Consider the following 24,202-nt stretch of genomic DNA (forward strand, 5'->3'; position numbering starts at 1 on the left):
GACTCAATTATGAGAAGAAAACATAGAAGCACCACTCTAGAACGTAACACATTAATGAGAAACACATTGGACTTTTGAGAAGTAGAATGCACAGAGATAGACATGGTTTTTCAAAGTCAAAAGTGGAGTATAAAGTAGAGTACAAATATAGACATATTGCTTCAGACTATAAAGTACAAGCAAATGTACTTAAAGGTAGTTGTTATATGGCATGAAATTTAGAAGAAGAAGAAAAATGAGGAAGAGGATGATCTTATCCAATAGATAGTTGAAAAATGCCATCTTTTCTGATGGATTTGAATTTTTTTAGCAGGTTTAATCTACTAGTGGAGGTGAATTCAATCTTGCTTCATTGAGAAGAGATGACAAGATTTTTTTGCTTTGGTGCATTCCCACATTGGGAAGAAGATATGGCAAGATGATTGCTTAGGTAGATTCTTGTTTTAGTAAGAAGAGTTGCAAGATGCTTGTCTAGGTGGATCTAGATGAATTTTTCCATCAACATAGGTCCCAAAATCTGGAGAAATAAGCAATACAAATAAAATAGTTTCTTATGTTTTCTTTGTAATCATTTTTATAAGTTTTGGAATATTTGATGTAAAGGGGCATAATAGTAAGAAATATACTGTCATGTTAAGCTAGGGGGTTTTGGAATATTAACACCTAAGTTTAATATATAAAGTCACATTATGATTAATTGATCAGAATGAAGATTTGTTAGATATAAGGGGTCATTAATAAGAAAGCAGGTAAGTGGATTAGGTAGCACATATACCAAATAATTAAAATAAAATGGAATCCTCCTCATTGTATAAGATGTTCCACCTATAGTAATATATCATATTCCACATCTTTTGTGTATATTGCATTCATTTTTAGTAGTATTTATATTTTTCACCTATTGCATAGTGTTATCCCTTGAAAGTGCATGGTTCATTTCACTTTTTCATGGAGTTTCTTTGCTTACTATCATAGTAGGGGATCCTTGGTGTTTAATGGTAGTGATGAGTTGCAACATAGAGATTTGGAGGCCATGAACCTTGTTCTTGCTTGCATGGGCACTTCTCATCAGCTAGGGAAAGGAAAAAGGCGTGAAGGATTTTTTTTGGCTTAATTGAGTCTAATCTCGAGGTGTTTCTCAGCACGAAGTACCATATGAGCATCTGATACATATTGGACCTCGAGTGCATGACATATGGCAAGTAAAGGGGTTAATGAGAATAGGAGAAATGCCCTTATTAGAAAGGTCCCATATGGCACTATGTTGCACTTGGGTTTGGCCAATAGCCCACCTAAGGTTGAATGTTCTCTTTAAGGAGATGGCTATGGCATGCTAGAGGCAAGAAGGGATAAGAAACTGCCCGAAGAGAGGAGTTTCTACGTATTTGGAGGTGTGCTTTCTTTTTGAGAAGAATTTTTGTGGCTAAGGACACATTGTTTAATCCATTTTCACACATTTGGAGACATATTTTACCTTTTTGGGGTATTTGGGGGTAAAGATACATGGCTTGATGCCTTTTCTACACATGTAGAAAATACCTTCTCATCATGTGTCAAATCTTCAAGACATTGTGGAATGATTGGCAAAAACTGGAATGCTGATTGAAGAACAAGTTTTTGTTTCTCTTGTTTTGAATAGGCTATTGCAATCCTTTTAGCATGAATGCAACATGAATTCTTGTTGCTAGTGGTGGGTGATTTTAAAATCTTTTAAGATATCTCTTGCATAGAGAGAAGTGCATGAAGAAGTTTGGCCTAAATTCTAGTGAAGAGAGCATGTTGTTTGAAAATCAAAAGGCTAATGTCAATGTACAAGGTGGTAGGTGTAAGAAGGCATTAAATGTAAAATTTTAGCAATGGAAGAGAAAAAGATGACATAAAAGAAATGTGACTCGCCTTTTGGTAAGAGGAAGATAGTTCACTTTAGATTTGACAAACCAAGACACAAATCTAATATTATAGAATTTTTTAAAACCTATAGAAAACATTTTTGATAATCATAATGAAACATTTTTTGTTTTACAAGGTGACATAGTTTAGTCTAAGGATTGTTGGTACTTAGAATCAACGCATATGATGCCCCATAAGGAATGGATTACATCAATGTCATTTCATGAAGGAGAGGAGGATTATGTACCCCACAACAATTCTAAATAGTTACAATAAGATGAGTGTAAATACTTTGATATGTTGTGCAAATAGGAGACACATATACTTATAATTAAACAACAATGGTTAGGCATATTGGATTTTTTGGATGTGTTTTATGTTCAATGCTTAGAGAAGAATTTCTTTATATCCATCAAATTATCGGTGTTATTATAACAAGAACATTTTGTCTTAGCTTATGAATATAGCTAGTTGACTTCATTTTCTCTATACATGTAGTTGTTGATGTCATCGAGACTTTCACATGGTCTTATGTGTGTCTTTTTACCAAAGCTTGCTTGCAAGGATTTCAACCTGGGCTATCTTAACAAGTGGCATGAGTTTTTTTTCAGGACTTAATCCAATAGATCGAACGATTTTTGCAAGTTTGAAGGAGAACATGGGGTTGGTGTTGGGCCTATGAAACGTGCATTTAAGTCATTAATTTTTGGTGCTATAAGTTCAACCACTACCTCTAGATGACCCAATGGCTAGCTTAAGGTGTCCATGGTATGATGGTATCCACCTTAAGAGGAGAATGTTGGAGTGGCTTTAGATCTATAACTTGTGTATCTTACTTGTTAGTCATCACTTCTCCATGCCATAAATTCAACCCCTACATATAAGTCCCCTCACGTCTACCTTAAGGTACTAAGTGAAGCTCATTAGATTGGAACTTTAATAAAGGTTGTGAAACTCATCACTACACATTGCTAGTGACAAGTTCGTTGGTCTTTAGTTATTAACTTATTAAACATAATCGTGAAGTACAATTTAAGGTTGGCAAATGATTGATTAAAAATGTGAAGTAAAACTATAAAGTGATTGCATTGAGGAGAGGCAACATACATCTATAAAAATTTGAAGCTATAGTGATGAACCAACAAGTTCCTTTAGCAGTTATTGAAAGTCACAATAAACAATGTTCAATGGGGATGCGTCCCCTAGTGTGGGGTCCATTCACCCCATGCTTCCCACACACCTAGGATGGGGGGATGCTTGGTGAAATGTTTCTCCACATACCCCTTTTGGTGAGATGCGGGGAGACACAAGGGAAAGGTTTCCCTAGTGTGGGGGATGCATTTCCCTAAAAGGGGTGCTTCTGGGTATCCCCCCTCAAAAGGGGGATGCCCAAAAACACCTCTTTTGAGGGTTGACACCCATAAACAACCCTTTTGAGGGGGGATGCCCATAAGAAGCCATTTTGAGTTTGAGTTATATTAATTTACTATTCCAGTGTTCAAACTTCAATATCTACTATAGTTTATTTTATTTAGTACTAATTAGATTATAGAATGATGAATGATGAATTTAAATTTTAAATCAATTTAGAATCGAGAATGATGAACGATGAATTTAATTTTTAAATCAATGTAGATTCTTGAATGATGAATGATGAATATGGATCAATGTATTTCATTATTGAATCTTGTGGTGTATTGATGAATGATGATTATGAATGATGTATGTATTATTATGAATGATGAATATGGACTGGTGTATTTCATTATTTAATTCAATTATGTATGGATATATTGATCAATTATGTTATACTAACATCCCCGTGTCCACCGAAATTTCCCTAAAATTTGAGGGTCATGCACCCCTTGTGCGTCTCCCCACACTAGCATTCCCCAATCCAAGAGTCTTGGTGGATAGTAGTGGATAGTTATTCCATGGATAAGTCCCACTGGTTAGTAGTGGATAGTTATTCAATTTAAAGGGGTCCACTTTATAAGGCCCTCTAGGTAGCTGGCACCCATTAGTGATGGGACTAGAAGTAGTGGAGGTTTTCAATATGGAAAAGCTATAAAAAGTGATATGAGACTATGTAATGTTTGTCTTTTGTTGTGTATTTGGAGCTATGCTCAGTGAAAGGTCACCCCACATGAAGAGGAAAGTGAACATTGTTTTCTTTCCTTGCATTATCAATATACAAGGATATTTTCTACAAATTACATCTTATTGTCTCTTGTTTCTGGTTATGTTGTAATTATATTCTTTGTATACTTGGTTGTGTTCCAGTTTTGAGTGTTGTGGGTACTCTCTTAGATTTGTAGTTGATATCACATGAAAGGCTTGGCTATATTTTTGAAGAAAAAGTATAAAGCATTAAAAAATGGTAGAAAACTGATGGGGTAATAGAATTGAGGTTTTTTAGATTGAGCATAGCATGCAGTAATAGTATAGTTCAAAAGAATTAAATAGCTTTTGCATGTCACTTGGCATATAATGATAGCTAATGGTGTTATATAGCCCACAACAAAAAAGTAAGGTAGTAGAGAGAACAAATAACTGGAAGCATGTTACAAGCGATAGGTTTTAATTACTCTTTTTAGGATGAAGTTGTTGGATTTGTATATCTAATGAGCAAAAGTCTAACGAAAGCAACCCAGTTTATTATACCTTAGGAGTACCCAGTTTACTATATGTTGGCAAGGTCCCACTAGATTTATGCTCCCAAGAGAGTAATGTGAGTTTACAAGGTCTGTTAATCTAAAAAATGTGTAGTAAGTCTTCCTTTCTTGTTGAAATTTTGGGTCCACTACTTCTAGTTACTATCAAATCATCAACATCTAAAGTGGAATAAATCACCAAGTGGCCTTTACATACTTGAGCTCAACCTATATAAAATATACATGAATGTGCACATACCATGCTTTGCGTGCTTGCTTCAACCTATCCAATGCTTTTGGCAGTTTACACAAGATTTTCATTCTGAATTTGTGAAGCTAGGTGTTAGTCAATGTAGACATTTTCATTTATCCACCCATTTAGATATGCACTTTTACATCCATTCGATACATTGTCCATCCATAATGCATTATAATGTTAGCATTAGTATGAATTGTATTGATATTTGCAATAGGCATGAAAGTTTCTTCATATTTTACTTCGTTTTGTGCATAGCCTTTGGCTACCAATTGTGCTTTATAGTTATAATTTGTACCGTCATATTTGTACTTTGTCTCATATACCCATTTGCTTCCAATGACATTCTTATCTTCATGAAGTTTATCATGTTTAAGTTTGGTTCTTTTGGAATGAGTCTATCTTGTTTTTCCTAGCTTTGTGCCATTCTTCTGTTTAGTTGTTGCTTCAAAATTTTGAGACAGTTCTATGCTTAACATTGTAGACATGCAAATTAATTATAGGTGGCGTTTACAATAACATGCTTCTTCGAAGTTACATTTTCTCCTTTTGTGCACTTTGTTAGTTTTTGTAATCTAGCCTTTCACTTTATCAACATTGTTGGGATTTATGCTTGAATCTTCTACCGTCTTGATTAATGATTGTAATGTATTGGTTTATGTATTGTTTGAATAATATGATTCTTCATGTGCCCCTTAATCATCAATAAGTTTGTGCCATTCTTCTGTTTAGTTGTTGCTTCGAAATTTTGAGGCAATTCTATGGTTAGCATTGTAGACATGCAAATTAATTATAGGTGGCGTTTACAATAACATGCTTCTTCGAAGTTACATATTCTCCTTTTGTGCACTTTGTTAGTTTTTGTAATCTAGGCTTTCACTTTATTAACATTGTTGGGACTTATGCTTGAATCTTCTACCGTCTTGATTAATGATTGTAATGTATTGGTTTATGTATTGTTTGAATAATATGATTCTTCATGTGCCCCTTAATCATCAATAAGTTCTAGATAAATTGGTTCTTTTGCATTGTTAAAAGTTTTTGGTTCGTTCACAGTGACATTTTGTCATTAAATAAGAAATTGCACTTTTTCACAAGCTTTTGATTTTGAAGATCCCATTATTGATATGCTTCTAATGCTCATCATAACTAATAACATACACTTGCATCCTGTATTACCCATTTTAAAATTGCCCTCTTTGTTGGTAACATGCACATATGCCATACTTTTGAGTTTTGACCACACATTAATGCTTCACTATAGGTTTGTGTGCACTCCACTATTCCTTGGTTGGTATTCTCCACACAACCTTTGTCAACTTGCAATTTTTTAGATACACCATTCAATCACAGTTTTTGACCCAAAATTTATGATCAACTCCTTTGTATTTCGATACGTTTTACACCAAATCTTGTCTATCATGGTTCTTGCACTCTTCAACTCCATTATACTTGGGTGTATTTCTAGGTTTTTAAATACTAGATCTGATTTAAATTCCTAGCAATTTATTTTATGCCCAGGGAAATATTCACCCAGTGAATTTTTATTTGAAAAACTGCAGAATAAAAATACACTGGTATTTTAACTTAAATAATTTGCAAAATTGCAGCAGAAACTTAAATAGAAAACCAGTCCCAAACACAACAAAAGATTTCACCCTCCAATTTTTTCGTTGACCTTATTATTCAGGAATATTATGGGCTCCCTTAACATAGATAATAACCGTCAGAGAATACACAGGAAATACAACTATTGGAACATGGCAAAATTGCCCCCCAAAAATTTTCCTTGCACTTTTGCTGGCTGTCTCTCACAAGTATGACCCTCTTGAAGCTGCTCGACCCTCCACTAGTGCGGCCTCCACCCTCTCAGCGTCCCCACATTCGTGGCACACTTGTTGGAACTTGGCCTCAACGTCCCGGCCTCTCCAAGTTTGCGACAAACTTTTGACATCAACACCAGAAAGTTCTTGGCCCTTCACTTGTGTGCTCCACTTGTAAAAATTGTTGTGCTCACTTGAATCTCTAGCTGCACATTCAGTCTTGAATCTCACACTCTTGAGAAATTTGCTCTCCTAATAGTTTGATGTGTCTCCCTCCTCTCCCTTAGGCTTTTTTTATAATTTTTCATTGCACTAGATCCCTAACCCTAGATATCCTAAGTGATGGATGGTTGGGATTAGATCATAGGCCTCACTTTTCAGTGAGTTAATTCACTTTTCATTAGAAAACCTTAGCCCAATAGCCAACATTAATTGATTAATTAATGTGCTTTTCCTAAGTTAGACTTGGGAAAGAATCCTAAAATCACTTACTTCATAAATTGAAAAAGTACCTAAAGAGGCTTTTGGACATATTTTGCATGCTTGACACTTAGCCTATGTAAAAGCACCTATCTGAGCTATCTCCTAGCGAGGAAGGTTATTTACACCACCCCTATCTTATCTTTGTAGAAAAAAACCTCCCCTTCACCAAGGGCTTGGTGAGAATATCAACATATTGCTCATCTCTAAAGATGTTTTGCTATTCAATTACCCTATGGACCTTGTCTTTGATGAAGTGATATATGACCTCTATATTCTTGGACTTGTCATGAAATATTGGATTCTCTGAGAGTTTGATGCAACTCTGATTATCACAGTGAATCAATGTGGGATCCAATTTGAAACCAACTAATCCCATGAGCATCTTTTGAGGACAAATGGCCTCACAACTTGCCAAACTCGCTACTGAATTGAGTGCCAAGGAAGACTGCTTCTTGCTAAAGCATGAGATCATCATTGATTTGAAGTTGAAGCAACACCTTGAGGCGCTCTTCCTATCCACTCCACTCCTGACCCAATCAAAGTCTATGTAACCCTGTAACTACACTCCACCACTCCTGACATACCTTACACCTTGCTCCATTGTACCTCGATGATACCAAAGCACATGCTTCACTGCAACCTAATGCATCCTCCTCGACTCTACCATGAATTGGGTTAGGGTGCTCACAACAAGGCATATATCTGGCCTAGTGTTGACTAGATGCAACAAAGAACCAATTAGGTTCCTGTACAATGTGGGATCCACCAACTTTGACCTGGAAGCATTCAACTTCTTCAAGTTGGTAATAATGGGTGTAGACATAGGCTTGCAATCTACCATCTCAAATCTCTTCAAGATATCAACTGCATATTTTCCCTATCCCAGGAAAATCTCTCCTGTTTGCTGCCATAACTCCAATCCTAAAAAATAGTGCATCATGCCAATGTTCTTCATCTTGAACTCTGAAGCAAGATCTCGCTTGCACATCTTTATAAGCTTCTCTGGCCTTGTGAGAAAGAGTCATCCATGTAAAGGACCAGGATGAGTGAACCATCCCCAAGTAGTACATGGTACAGGTTGGGATTTGCCTCCCTCTTGGTGAGGCCCATGTCTAGCAAAAACCCATCAATCCTCAAGTACCATGCGCTCGGTACCTGCTTGAGTCCGTATAGTGCCTTCTTCAACTTGCATACATGAGAATCTATTCCATTCACCTAAAAACCCTGACGCTGCTTAATGTAGACCTCCTCCTTAATCACTCCATTGAGGAAGATTGTCTTCAAATCCATTTGATGCATCCTCCACCTCATGTCTAAAGCAATAGATATAACAACCTTGATAGTAGTATACTTGAGAAGTGGAGCAACTGTTTGCTCATAACTCACTCCCTCCTTTCGGGAAAACCTTCTTGCCATAAATCTTGTATTACGCTTTTCAATATTGCCATCCACAACATGCTTGATCTTGTAGAATCCCCTGGAACTAGTCATTGATTTTTCTTTTGGCTTGAGCACAATGTCCCACACATCATTCTTCATGATGGAGGCATACTCATCCACCATGGCATCCTTCCAAACCTACTTGAATTGCAACCTTCTCAAAATTGGAAGGCTCGAAATCACTACTATCACTCACAAGTGCCATATAACCAATTTTTTGTTGTTGTTGTTATTTATAATTTTTTTTTGTTGTTGTTGTTGTTGTCTTTTTCGTTGTTCTGCTGTGGTGGTCTAGTTTCCCTTAAAGTCCTTGTAGAAGCCTCCACATGCTCTTGAGCATCTCTCTATGTTTGCTCAAGCCATCTTGGCCTCCTCCTTACAAAACTAGAAGGAACTTCCAACTCATCCTGATCTAAAGTTTGAGTCGCAACTGTGAAAATTTCTAAATAGAAATCCAACTGCAGTGACTGATATTATTTCTTCTACCTATTAATTCAGAAATAAGTTATTTACAGTGTTTCTACAAAAATATCGAAATAAATTCTACTGCAGCCTTCATCATTAAAATACTTTGGAAAGTAGGTGCAAGGAAAACTACTAGCACAAGTATAATCACAATGACACAGTGATTTTGGACAATTGTCCCTGGGAAAACCCAATGTGGGAAAACCAGTGTAGCAGATGAGGGTTTCTTTATTGATCTTCAACAAAAAGTTCATGTACAAGATACAACCAACAGAATAGAAGAGGAATTTATGTGAGAAATTTTACAGACAATATTCCCATGCTTCTCAGCAGATTCTAACTCTGGAGAGGACCCGTTGCCCCCTCTACGTCTCACTGTGTCAGCTTCTGTGTAGGGACTGCATAGTCCCTATGTCACAATCTCTGCGCTGTTCCTCCTCTGCTCTGTGTCTTCTTTCTGCTCCTGCACTCATGACTGATGTTGATTCCCTCTCGCCTTCTCACCTGAAACTCTCCCTCTGATTCGATTTCTTCTTGTCGAACTTCGACTAGTGAGAAAATCGATCTTACTTGGATAACTGAGTATCTGCCTGGTGTGTTTTCCAAATGTCCATCGAAGTACTTCTTATAATCTTCCAGTTGAATAATCAACGGTCCAAATTAGATTCTAATGAATAGCTCAGATCATATTGACTTGATCCTCGTCTTCTTCTAGAAGTTTCACCTTCAATTTAATTAATACCCTTTAATTATTTTAATTTCCTAAGTTTAGACTTAGGCACCCATTAAAAATAATTAATTATTTTAATAAAACTGTTTCTGGGTGGAATTTTCCAAAACGATTTTTGGGTATTGTGGAATACATGTGTCCTAGCCTCCCTGCAAATTTTGAGACTTAGAGCACATCCGATGCTACCATAAATCAACACTCCCTAGCAAGGAATGTGCTTTAGTAATGCAACCTGCTGAAGCATTACTCTGATTCTTTGACATCTTCCTCTATGTTGTTGATGTCTGACACTGTCAATCAACTACTGCACAAATGTTGCATCTGTACTGCTGCTGGCCTTGCCACCGCCAACACTGCTTCTGTACTGCAACTCCCTCTCATTTTTTGCCACTGCAACTGAGAACCACCTATTTCTGCTACTGAAACGGATTGTCTACCATACCCATTTCCTCCCTGAACTGGATGAACTTAGCTCTTCCTAGAGCTTTTGTAAATACGTTTGCTACCTAATTTCCTGTGGAGACATACTGCGACTGTATTGCCCCACGTTGAACACAATCTTTGATAAAGTGACATCTCATATCAATGTGTTTTGACCGATCATGAAATACTGGATTCTCAGAGAGTTTAATACAACTCTGATTATCGCATAAAATATTGGTCGCTTCCATCCTCTTCCTAAAGAAACTCACAGGTAGTTTTCTAAACCATATAGCTTCGCACATAGTTGTGTTGGCTGCCATATATTCTGCTTCTGCTGAGCTTAGAGCTATTGACTTCTGCTTCCTGCTGCACCAAGAGATCATTCCTGATCCAACGCTGAAGCAATACCCGGAGGTACTTTTCTGGTCTACTAAACTACCTGCCCAATCTGCATCTGTGAATCCATTCAATCTGATGTCATCTCCTTGGGTGTATTTCAACCCATATCTGATTGTTCCACACACATATCTAAGAATGTGTCTAACTGCTGCCCAATGCACCCTTTTCGGTTCCACCATGAACTAACTAAGGGTGTTGACAGCGAAGCAAATGTCTGGCCTAGTGTTGACTAGATACATGAGTTACCTAATGAGCTGTCTGTACAGCGTGGGGTCCACCTTCCTTGTCTCCTGATGCATCTATTTTCTTCTAGTTGGTGATCATGGGTGTAGCCATGGGTCGACAATCCTACATTCTGAATCTCTTCAGAATCTCTGTAGCATATCTACCTTGCCCAATGAAGATCTCCCCATTCTTCTGCGAAACTTCCAAGCCTAGAAAATAATGCATCAACCCCATATCCTTAATGTCGAATTCTGCTTCAAGATTCTTCTTGCAGTCCTTTATGAGCTTACATGACCCTCGTAGAAACAAGTCATCCACATATAATACCTGGATAAGTGGCTCATTCTCCACCATTAGATAGTAGAGATTGGGATCAACATCACTCTTGACGAATCCCAACTGTTGCAAGTAACTATTAATTTGACCATACCATGCTCTGGGTGTCTGCTTGAGCTCATACATGGCTTTCTTTAACCTGCAAACATGAGTTCTCTTTTCATGAGTTTCGAAGCCTTCGGGCTGTTCTATATACACCTCTTCTTTTATCACCCCATTCAAGAATGTTGTCTTGACATCCGTTTGGTGAATCTCCCATCCCATTTGAGCTACTACGGATATAACAGATCTGATAGAGGTATATCTGATTACTGGGGTGAAGGTCTCCTCATAGTCTATTCCTTCCTTTTGTGCATACCCCTTTCTTACGAACCTAGCCTTGTACTTTTCTATACTGCCATCTACAACATACTTGATCTTGTAGATCCACCTTGATCCTACCACTGATCTATCCTCTGGTCTAGGTACCACTTCCCAGACATCATTCATCATGATAGAACTATACTCTTCTACCATTGCATCCACCCAAACTCGGTGTTGTACAACTTCTTGAAAGTTGGAGGGTTCTTCAACTTGTGCTACCAAGGCTTGGTACATGTTAGTCTGTCTACACTGCCTCTTCTTGGTTCTAGGAGCTCCGACAAGCTCCTCTGCGTCCCTTAACATTCGCCATACTTCCCTGCTGGTTCTACCAGTGGTGGTGGGAGGCTCAATCAAATCTCCCTCCTGTTCCTGCGGTTCCATCTGCTGAGAACTACCTGGATTTCCTGTTTATGAGGAAATACTGGCACTGGTCACTGTGCTTGATCTAGGTGTCTGTCCTCTTGCTTGTCCTCCTTCCTGCCTCTACTACTGTTGGAATAATGGAACATCTACTGATTGACCTTCTGCTGACATCTCTCGAGATTTCCTGAAAGCTCTATCCTCCATGAACTTTGCATCTCGTCTTACTACAATCTTCCTGCCGCTAGGAATGTAGATTATTTATGCCTTTTAGGTCTCGCTATATCCTACGAGGTACCCCTTTTATGCAGTCTGATCCAGTTTACTACGCTTCTTGTCTGGAATGTGACAATATGCCACACTTCCAAATATGTTGAGATGAATCACCTCTAAATTCTTCCCTGTGAAGAAACGTTTAGGCGTTTTCTTCCCCAATGCTTTGTGAGGAGTTCTATTCTGGATATACACTGTTGTGCTGCAAGCCTCTGCCCATAAGAATCTAGGCAAGTCTTGGTCATACAACATAGCCTTTGTCGCCCCAACAATACTTCTATTCTTTCTCTTTGCTACTCCATTCTGCTCTGGATTGTATGGAGCTATCCATTCTCTTTTGATGCCCTCCTCTGCGCAGAAATCTGTGAAGTCTTTGTCTGTATACTCTCCACCATTATCTGAACACAATACCTTTATCTTTTTCCTTGTCATGTTCTCTACGAGAGCCTTAAACTCTCTGAACCGATCAAAGACCTCATCCTTGGTCTTTAGGAAATAGATCCAGGTTTTTCTAGAGTGATCATCAATAAAGGTGATGAAGTATTCGCCACCACTAAGAGCTCTTGTGGACATTGGGCCACAAATATCAGAGTGTATCAATCCCAATACGCTTTCTGCTCTGTTGTTACTTCTGGAAAACACTGCTTTAGTGTACTTCCGTAGTACGCATCCTCTGCATACATCATCATTCTCAGTACTAAGGACTGGAACTCCTATAACAGTCTCTTTGAGCATCCTCAGTGCTCCCATTTGCCGATGCCATAGTTCATTCAGTGCCCTTTCACCATTATGATTGCTGCGTATCAGCGCCATTGGAGACTCGAGCTGCAATCTATATAGTCTGTTGCTTCGAGCTCCAATTTGTGTCTTCTTATTCCAGCTTGGATGTTTGACATATACTTTCCTTCCAATGAAGTATACATCGTATTCCTTGTCCAGTAACTGGGACACTGGTATCTGATTCATTCCTAACCCGGGCACATGAAGAACATTAGTGGCTCGAACGCTGGTTCCTGCTTTTGTTTGAAATGCTATGGTGCTTCTCCGTACTGGAGTTCACTTCGTTCTGTTGACCATAGTAATTTGGAAGTCCATTTTCTCTTCTTCATAGCTCGCGAAATATTCTCGTACTCCAGTCATATGGCTGCAGCCCCGCTATCAATATACCAAACATCTACCGACGCTGAACTTGACAAGCATGTGAATTCTTCTTCCAATCTAGAAGATAATTCAACAATATCTTGATTTTCCATCTTTCTTTGTGCTATTTTTCCTATCAATTTCTGACGCTTTTTTGCCCCAGCAACTGCTGCAGAAAAAATTGCATCTTCACCTGAAGACTGCTCTATGCTAAAGCTTTTGCGTTGCTCCCTCTATCACTGGCAACCTTTGATCTGGAAATCTTCCTCTTTGTCGACTCTCTCAGAGAGATATTTTCCTATGAAATTTTGCCCTCATAGACTGGATTGCGCAATTCTTCTAGGGATTCGATTTTCTGCCTATGCAGTTTTTTCGAACTCCCACCTTCTCTTCAACGCTGGCTCTTTCGGTCTACACTCCTCCTTAACTCACTCTGATACCATGTGCAAATTTCTAAATAGAAATCCAACTGCAATGACTGATATTATTTCTTCTACTTATTAATTCAAAAATAAATTATTCATAGTGTTTCTACAGTGAATATCAAAATAAATTGTACTGCAGCCTTCACAATTAAAATACTACGGAAAGTAAATGCAAGGAAAAATACTAGCACCAATATAATCACAATGACAATTATTTTTAGACAATTGTCCCCGGAAAAACCCAATGTGGGAAAACTAGTGCAACATAAGAGGGTTTCTTTATTGATCTTCGACAAAAATCTCATGTACAAGATACAACCAGCATAATAGAAGAGGAATTTTTGTGAGAAATTTTATAGACAATATTCCCATGCTTCTCAGCGGGATTTTGACCCTGGAGAGGACATACTGCCCCCTCTGCATCTCACTGCATCAGCTTCTGCGTAGTCCCAACGTCACGGCCTCTGCGTTGCCCCTCTGCTCTGCATCTTCTTTCTGCTCCTGCATTCCTGACTGATGCTGATTCCCTCTCTCCTTCTCACTTGCAACTCTCCCTCTTATTCAGTTTCCTCTTGTCAAACTTTGACCAGTGAGAAAATCGATCTTACTTAGGTAACTGAGTATTTGCCTGGTGTGTTTTCCAAATGCCCATCGAAGTCCTTCTTATAATCCTCCAGTTGAGTAATCAACGACCCAAATTACATTCTAATCAATGGCTCAAATCATATTGATTTGATCCTCGTCTTCTTCTAGAAGTTTCACCCTTAGTTTAATTAATACCCTTTAATTATTTTAATTTCCTAAGTTTAGACATAGGCACCCATTAAAAATAATTATTTATTTTAATAAAACTGTTTCCAAATGGAATTTCCCAAAACGATTTCTGGGTATTTTGGAATACATATGTCTTAGCCTCCCTGCAAATTTTGAGGCTTAGAGCACATCCAATGCTACCATAAATCAACAACAACTGGTGGTGGTGCTGGTCTTTTCTCAATCTTTGGAGCCTCCTGCTCCTTATACTTTGTCACTGTTGGAATGGGTTCATGTGACTTCCTAAAGGGTCGACTCTCCTTGAACTTGACATACCTGCTCACCACTGTCTTTCCTTGTGATGGATTGTTCACTCTATATGCATTTGAAGTCTCGTTGTACCCCACAAAGATGTCCTTTTGTGTTGAGGGCTTTAGCTTCGTTGCTTCTCTGAAGGTACATGGTTATAAAATGGACACCCAAAGATGTGGAAATGACCCACTTCCAGTTTCACCCATGTGAGCAGCTCCTTTGGAACTTTTTTTCTCCAAGACCTTATGAGGGTTCCCATTTTGAATGTATACGACTGTGTTGGATTCTTTTGCCCAAAGGAACATGGGAGTATCCTGATCATGGATCTTAGCCTTGGTAGTTCTAACGATGGTAATTAGGGGTAGAGAAAAGTAGAGAAAAGACTTTACAATATACAAAGTTCAAACAACATACTAGTAATGTCTTACAAATTTTGCAACAAATGAACACCTACATACCTCTCCCAACATTGTGACTTCTTCCCAATGACTAGCTATTGGTCTCTTATAAAGCCCAAGATTCAGTAGCTAGAAACCAACCTACATACCTCTCCCGACATTGGAACCTCTTCCCAATGACTAGCTATTGGTCTCTTATAAAGCCCAGATTCAGTAGCTAGAAGTTCAACCTCAGCTCAAGAACCTCTATAAATTGCAAAGAACTTTATGAATGAAGCAAAATTCACCCTAGCCTTTTTGCCTTCTATCTTGCCATCACATCACCATAAATGCTTGATCCTCATTTCATGTTCCACCACCTTGCATGCATTTACCTCCCCTTGATTTTACTTTCAAATTTGTGACTATACCCATCAGGTGTTAGCTTTTAGAAATAGTCTATTAGCAACAACTATAGTGCAATATATTAACAACTAACGAAGCAAATTTATAAGAGATGTATTCATAAGCTGATTTTTCATTTGTGGTTGTATATCACTAGGATCTCTTGTAGTTCAAACTCTTTAAAATATATGTGATGCTCAAAGCATTTCATCATGCTTCCAGATATGCTATCATTGAACTCAATAATATCTAAACTAATTTCTATTGTCAATATAATATAATCTAGATGCTTGTAATACTTCGTAGTGGGACACTTGCTTATTGCTTGCTTTCATATTTATGATAGGAAAAGCAAAGACAAATCATAGTTCATCCTAGGCATTGCAATTGTTTGCAGGCTAAAACAAGTTGGACCATATATGGGTTATCAAAAGGGTGATCAGTGTTGGCCATGTCAAGTTTTGGAGTTGAGCAAGTTTTTTATGAAATTTCTTGTTGATCAAAGTTGAGTGTTTTAGGGATCAATTTTGACCAATTGAAATTTGGGTCACCCTAGTCAAACTCTTGTGCCAATGTGTCTATGATCTAAATTTTTCATGTGCAAGAATCTTTTGCACTAGAGTTGATTTGTTTCAATTGTCACTACGCCACCTTGTTTCTTTGAGGTCTACATTGATGCTAACTGTCCATATCTGCATGTTCTAAATAACACTTAGCACATGTTTTCCATTATTCCAAACATTGAACACAAACTATTAAGGTTTTCCCACCTGGCTTGGTGGGTACCATACATAGGGTTTGGTTCTTTCGTTTGTGTTGTAGTTTTGACAGATGCACTATAAAGCAACCCAAAACCAACATGTTCCAACGTCCAAGAGAAGGAAGAGTGTAATGGAATTCTTGTTTTCCATTGTTTGTTTGCAATGGAGTCTATGTCTCTTCATTGACCTAGTATTGTAGTTTTGCTCATGTCACTTCTTGTTATTGTAACCATCTAGATGTTGGAAGTAAGAGGTGATGAGCATAGAGTAAGCAATGTTGGGATATATATTTTTGAGAGTTTTTTGTAAAGGGGAATCATCTCACCAAGGAGTTGGTTCATGCATCTTTGATCCTCATATTATACGAAAATCCCCAAAGAACCTCAAGGATCTCTAAAGTCCAAACAAGTAACGATTATGACTATAAATTCATAATAGATATTACATTTAAATTTGAAACGGTCTTTTGACCGACATTCCCACATTTATGATGCACCATTTGAAGATTATGATGCCTTTATATGTAGTTGATGTGAGCAAACTTGAATTTGGGCTGGTGGGATTCTCAATCTGCAAAGTAACCACTATCTGTTATAGCTTAGAGTTTAGATAAGGTTGGCCTTGAAATGAATATAGGTGTGAAAGATGTGATAAAGTTTTGATGCTGGTGGCTCATTTGGCTTAGTACATGTGGCTTTTAAGTAGCATTTGTATACGTCTATTAGTATCCCTTTCAATGAATTGGGTTGCATTGATGGAGAACTTTGTTGGTCATGTCAAGTGTCAAAGCTGAGCATGTTTTTATGAAATCCATTGTTGATCAAAGTTGAATGTATTAGGGATTAATTTTGGCTAAGTCAAATTTGGGGCACCCTAGTAAAACTCTTGTACCAAAGTATCTCTTAACTAAATTTTGCATGTGCCAGAATGTTTTGCACTAGAGTTGGTTTTTGTCAATTGTTAGTATGCTACCTTCCTTCTTTGACGTTTGCATTGATGCTAAACTGTTCATATCTGCATGTGCCAAGTAACATTAAGCATACATTTTCCATTATTTCCAACATTGAACACAAAATATCAAGGTTTCCACGCCTGGTTGGGTCCTTTTGTTTGTGTTGTATTTTTGATGAATGCACTATAAAGCAACCCAAAACCAACAAAGTTGTTAGTTGTCACATGTTCCAACATCTAAGGCCCAAAAGTGTAATGGGATTCTTGTTTTCCATTATTTGTTTGCAACAGAGTCTATGTCTCTTCATTGACCTAGGATTGTCGTTTTGCTCATGTCACTTATTGTGATTGTAACCATCTAGATGTTGGAAGTAGGAGGTGATGAGTGTGGAGTAAGCAACATTGGGATATATATCTTTGAGAGTTTTTTGTAGGACGGTAAGCATCTCACCAAGGAGTTGATTGGTACATCTTTGATCATATGAAAATCCCAAAGAACCTTACAGATGTCTAAAGTCCAAACAATTAATGACGATGACTACAAATTTTATAATAGATATTACACTTAAATTTGAGATGGCCTTTTGACCCCACATTCCCACACTTGTGTGCAACATTTGAAGATTATGATGTCTCTACGTGTAATTGATATGAGCAAACTTGAATTTGGGCTAGTGAGATTCTCAAACTACAAGGTAGCCACTATCTAGTATAACTTAGAGTTTAGATAAAGTTGTCCTTGAAGTGCATGTAAGTGTGAAAGATGTGATGAAGTCTTGATGCCAGTGGCTCATTTGGCTTATATTACATGTGGCTTTTAAGTAGGCTTTGTATACCTCTATCAATATCCCTTTCAATGATTTGGGTTCCATTGATGGAGAACATTGTTTAGAGAGGATTCTCAATATCTAGGTTTATGTGTTGGAGGAGACAAAGATTTAGAATATCAACCAGCCTAGATCCATCTTAACACCGGATCTATCAAGCACTGAAAGGGATCAAATCCCTCGAGGTGCAAACCTCTTTTTTGAGTGTAAAACTTGAGGAAAGGTTTGCACCTCGAGAGATTTGATCCCTCTTGGCGCTTGATAGATCTATGGTTAAGATGGATCTAGGTTGGTTATATAATACTATATCATATATATATATATTTATATCTATGTATGTATTTTTTTTCCCTCTCTCTATCTCATCCCCCAAACATATACACTCTATAGATATATATCTCTCTTTCTCTTCCTCCCTCTTCCTCCACCTCTCTCTCTTCCCCTTCTCTCCCTCTCTCTCTTTCCTCCCACTCTCCTCTCTCCCTCAATGGCTCTCCATCTCTCCCTCACTCTTTCTATCTCTCCCTTGCCATTCCCTGTCTCTTTCCACCTTTCTCCCTCTGTCTTTCTTTTTCCATCACTCTCTCCCCCTCCAACCCCATCTCTCTCTCTTTCTCTCTCTTGAGTCTCTCTTCCTTCCCCTCTCTCCCTTTCTCTCCCACCTCCCTTTGTCTTTCCCCCAATCACTCGCTCTCTCTCTTCCCCTTCTCTCCCTATCTCTCTCCTCTCCTCTTCTCTCTCTTCTCTCCTCTCCTCTCTCCCTCACTCTCTCTCCATCTCTCCCTTGTCAATCCCTCTCTCCCCACCTCTATCTCTCTATGTCTTTGTTTTTTCCTCCGTCTCTCTCCCCCTTCCTCTCTCTCCCTCTCTATCCCACCTCTCTCTCTCCCTCCCCTCCCATCACTCTCTCTCTCTCTCTTTGCCCTCCACCTTTGTCACTACCCCCCTCCCTCTCTTGCACCCCCCACCCCTCTCTCTTAAATTTGATCCCATTATATTGTGTTTAAGAAAGTATCTAAATTAAAAGCACTCAATTGGTTGTAAAATATTAAACCTATATTTTGAATCAATCACGTCAAAGAAAAACTAATAATGAAAAACTTAACCATGCATTATATTTCCTCTATTATTGTTAGTCACTTTGCTTGCTCTCATTGCTTAGATACTCAATTAAAATTGATCTATGCTGGTTCTTAATAATATTATTTATATTATATAAAATTTAAATTTCACATCTTTATACATAAAAGTATTCTCATAAATTTCACATCTTTATATATAAAAGTATTCTCATTTTTTTATGGGAATATTTTTAGTAGTCATAGAGGGTTTAGATATATATTAAAAGTAATTATAACCTTTTTCCTTTTAGATTTAATTAAAAAAATATTATAAAATTAAATTAAAATAAAATATTTTGATTGTGAATCAAGTTATGATTTTGGGCTTGTGTTATTGATAAGACATAGTATTGGCCCATGCTATTGTAACATAACATATTTACAAGTTAATAATATCCATGGTAAAGTGGTGGTGAATATCTATGGTTAAGAATCTTGTTAGATTGTTATAAAATAATTTGATTGTGACATAAGTTGTGTTTTTTGGGCATGTGGTATTGATAAGCCATGGTATTGGCACATGGTATTGTAACAAATTATCTTTACAAGTTAATAATATCTATGGTAAAGTGGGAGTGAATATCCATGGTTAAGAATCTTGTCGTATTGTTATAAAGTATTTTGGTTGTGAAGTAAGTTGTGGTTTTTGGGCATGTGGTATTGATAATGCATGGTATTGTCCCATAGTATTACAACTGTAAAGCCTAACAAAATCACAATATAAATAATTGAATTTTATTACTTTAATTTTATTATTATTAATTGAGCCAACATTTAAATGTTTATATTACTTTTAACTTTTTGTTTATTATTTTTAACATTTTATTGTTAATTGAACCAACATTTAAATGTTTACACTCATCTACGATATTACTTTAACTTTTTATTATTTTTAATTGAGCGGACATTTAAAATTGTTTACATACTTACATTACACCTACACATCTACCCGATACTGGGCTATAGAGCGCCTCTCGGCACAACTAGTCATGAACTCTTTTTAGCGAGTTACACATAGGATTTGGGATTTATGTAAGGGTATCTTTTATGGCCAAACTAGGAGTTTGTGATGCATTAAATCTTTTGAACATGGTCATAACATGGAAAATCATTGAAGTGAGGAAGGATCAAATGTTAAAATTAAGCTAAAATGATTTTGCAAAACTGATTTTTGTGCAGGTGTAGGTTTTGGGATCATAGTAATGAATGCCCTCTTGATGCGAATTTGACTTGTTTGCCTTAAGCATGGATCCAAACCTTACAATCTTAAAAGGGAGGAGTCACAAATATATTAAAGAAGTGATTTTTCACTTAAATATCTTTTTTTCCTACATGAATAATTCTCCCCACCTTCATGCCCATTGGCAGGGGTGAGAATTTGTTCATTGCTCATGAAGAGCCTAAGTTACAATTGGCTCACGTTGAGCCACTACTGGGATTTGAAACCAAGTGGGGAGGATAATGATTTTTCTTCTCATCCCCTCGAGCTAGACCTAACCGACACCTATTTTCAATAAATTGCAATTGAAGTTGGAGATGTTGTCTCTTCAAAGTTGTCAATGTTGCATATCCTCTAATCGTCATTTATTATGTTGCTTGGACCAATTTTTAAGATGAACTAGAGAGTAATTCTTTAAGTATAGGATGTCTCACTTATTCTACCTATTGTCATTCAAATGTTAGAGTTTCTTATAAATGGTAGTCCCATAAGGAATGTGACCTAATGAAGTCTCTTATAGATTTTGTAATGGGAACTTGTAATTCATTAATATAAACTCTAAATAGTGTAGGTAAGACTGGACACTTGTTTAATTCCTGTAGTAATGTGTATGTCATTTTTGATCCAATCAATGATAATCTTTGAGCCTTAAACATTAGCATCTTGAACTTTCTAGTGATTCCCACCTTGATTTCTTCTATGAGGCTTGTTATTTTTGCTTGGTTATTTGTTCATGATGTCTTGTTTATAAAGGAATAATAATTTTTGTTGCTTATATTTTTTTACACTTTTTGTTCCAACCTTGGTTGGATTGCCGTTGAAGCCCTATGAAAAGCAATGTTTACCCATCGATTGCAGGGTGAGTCTATACATGATAAGAGCATTTTTTACACTCTATTGCCCACCCGTTGATAATTTTTATTGTGCCCATTCGATTCTAGTAGTTAGAATTTTCTCTCGTTACGCATGATAGGCACCCTTCCTTGGTCTTGTGATTGCTTGGATTCTCCCTAGAGGAAAGGTTCTAACCTCACTAAGGGGAAAACCTAGGGATATTATGAAGCAAGCTACTCACTATCTCTTTGGCAGCCTTGCCCCTCACTTCTAGGTCTAGGAAATTGCCTCTTAACCTGGGTGGCCATTCTCTATACTTAATCATAATCTTATCATTTAGTATGAGTGAGAATATGGCTAGGTTTAGATTCTAACTCACATTGAAGGAAGCTGATCTAAGGTTGCTTGGAAGTGCTTTGAATGATAAATGGTTAATATACATGCAAATTGGTGAAGTATTTGGAGGATATTATGATATATAAACAACCATATGATTCAATGCTCTTTTAAATCTTGCACATTTGCATTAAGTATTCACCCAAACTATTCCAGCCCGTGAATATAGGATGATTGCTGAAACATTTGTCTTTGGCATGGTTGGCTAGAATAGGAAGACCAAAATGCTAGGTAAGCTTCTTTTTGTTTCAAATTTCATTGTCTCTTCTTCTTTTGTTTCAAGTGTCCATGTTTTTTCTTTTGTTTCTCTTATTTGTTGTAGATGCTTGGTGGACAAGTTGTAGCTCAAAAATATCCAACGTTACAAAAACTTACCATTTGGGTTCTTAGCTAAACATGTATCTCTTGAAGTTGTGAGTGCAACAAGTTTGTGTTTGAAGAAATATACACTAAGAAGTGGAATAGGTTAAAATTTGTCAAATTAAATTTTAAATTCATTGTAAATTATAACTATGTGACTCTGTAAATTATGTATTATAATTTATAATTTATAACCTTCACTGTTCACACTGGTTAGAATCCTAGCACCTTAATGATATGGTCTATGTCTACAACAATGTTTGATTGGTGGTGAGGCAAATTTAGAAAACACCTGACATGGAGGCCATTTCATTGGATGTGATTGATCCCATTTCTCTACGGAGGGTGGAAAGTGAGAGGCCTATGATGGACTCGGACCCAAAGTGGATAGAGGAGGCAGCCTGGGAGGAGGTGGTAGGAGAGAGTATGTTAGAGGGGGAGGATGTTCTAGAACAGACACCTTTACATGTGGTGGCTATTGACATTGGGAGTGCACTACCACCTTCACAGACATGGACATAGCACAAACATAGTTGGGCTTAGCAGTAACACTAATAGAGGACATCAGAATATAGCTTTTCCTTCTTCTTCTAAATGACATTAGAGTTTAGTGGCAGCCCCAGGGCCTTGTTTTTTTAGAGCACATTAGAGTCCAGTGCTAGGCCCAGGGCCTCCTTCGTTGAGTGGAAGACACATTGCCTTTGCTCATAAAAGGGGCATAAGGAATCGCTAGTTTATTTATCTGATTTCATTGTAGATGACTTTTGATAATCAGATACAGTTATTATATTTTTGATGATAGTTTGAGGTTTAAGAGTACGGACATGATTCAATAATGAATGTGTGATGTACCACTAGACATCTTATAAATCTTATATATTGGTTTTTCTTTTCATATTTATGTGGAAATGTGTTTATTTGGTGTTTTTGTTGCTTTATATGTTTAAAAAATAAAAAAATGAAATAATTTTGTTTCTTTTTTAAGTTTGCTGATATTTCCGACATTCTCCCCAATGTTATCTCTAAGTTGTTTTCCAGATCCTCAGCAATATATTCGCCAACATGATGCTTGCAATATAGTTAAAAATAGATTGTGAAGTGCATATAAGACATCAAAATGGTGACATTTATTCTGGATCTGTTTATAATCAGGTTTGGTGACAGTGCCATCAATTTTGTTTGCCTTGTGCTTTTGCTATATCATCATCGTAATATATGGACAGAGATTGAAATTAGACATACCATGGAGTCACGAGTATATCTTTATTTGCAATTGAATTTTTCCCAATCTTTTGTTATACTTGTTATTTTTGAAGACCCACGAGTGCTATTGTATTTCTTTCTTAGTTCTGTAATTATGTGCACAGCTTGCAGGTTTCAAGCTTGAGGTAGTTGAAACCGAATCTGCGGGTCATGCACGCACTTTGGCCAGAACAGTTGATCTCAATACTTGTCGTGATGGTAGGGGTTTCATGTATCCTTTTTGTTTTCTAATGAAGGAATCTCTCATATACTTGAATAGATATGGCTCTTTTGGCTTAAACACCAAGATCATAGTTAAAAAAACACTGTGATTTAAAGCATCAGTTTTGCTATTCTTATTGCACTGGTTTATCTCTGTTTCTGCAGGTATCATATGTGTTGGTGGAGATGGAATTGTAAATGAGGTTGGTTTATTTTTATTTGAGTGTGTGCTCTGCATCCTTTGGTTTTTTGTTTTATTTGTTGATATGAGATATGACCCAATAGTTTGTCACAGGGTATCCAAATTGCAAACGATCTTGTATCCAGACACAAAGACTTGTTGAGACAGACCGGGTTGAGTCTATTTTAGAATGTTAATTATTCTCTAAATGTAAAAAATAAGCTATTTTTAGACATGCTCATGTGAGGAAATTTATCTTTTGGAAGTTCCGAAGTAGTCTATCCTAGGCTAATTCTATATTCAATTGTAGATCTGTTTTTATCTCCATTTTTAAAATTTGTCAAAACATTAAGTGTTAAAGAGATTTGGTGATAGTTCTCTTGTGACCAAATATCCCTTACACCCATTTCATCTCCTTTGGTGCTTTTACTAGGGCTTTATTAGATTTTTCATTCTGAATTGACTCTGATGACGTGAGCAATGCCAAACCTTTATATCTCCAAAATTGCATGTAGTTCCATATGGATAAATCAGATGTACTCTGAATATTCTTTTG

The 24,202-nt window shown here is 37.1% G+C and overlaps 1 protein-coding gene across 1 annotated transcript in view; it reads left to right on the forward strand.

The window, feature by feature from the left end:
• LCBK1 (long-chain base (LCB) kinase 1) overlaps nt 1–24,202 on the forward strand; it is a 140,251-nt gene that overhangs the window by 42,494 nt on the left and 73,555 nt on the right. The window contains exons 6-7 of the mRNA XM_089386998.1: nt 23,369–23,462; nt 23,631–23,668. Of these exons, the coding sequence (XP_089243124.1) occupies nt 23,369–23,462; nt 23,631–23,668 (132 nt within the window). The remainder of the gene's footprint in view (nt 1–23,368; nt 23,463–23,630; nt 23,669–24,202) is intronic.

The sequence above is a fragment of the Pinus tabuliformis genome, chromosome Q (assembly GCF_031772625.1).
Source record: "Pinus tabuliformis cultivar Carrire ecotype Pingquan chromosome Q, CPIR1, whole genome shotgun sequence".
Classification (NCBI taxonomy): domain Eukaryota; kingdom Viridiplantae; phylum Streptophyta; class Pinopsida; order Pinales; family Pinaceae; genus Pinus; species Pinus tabuliformis.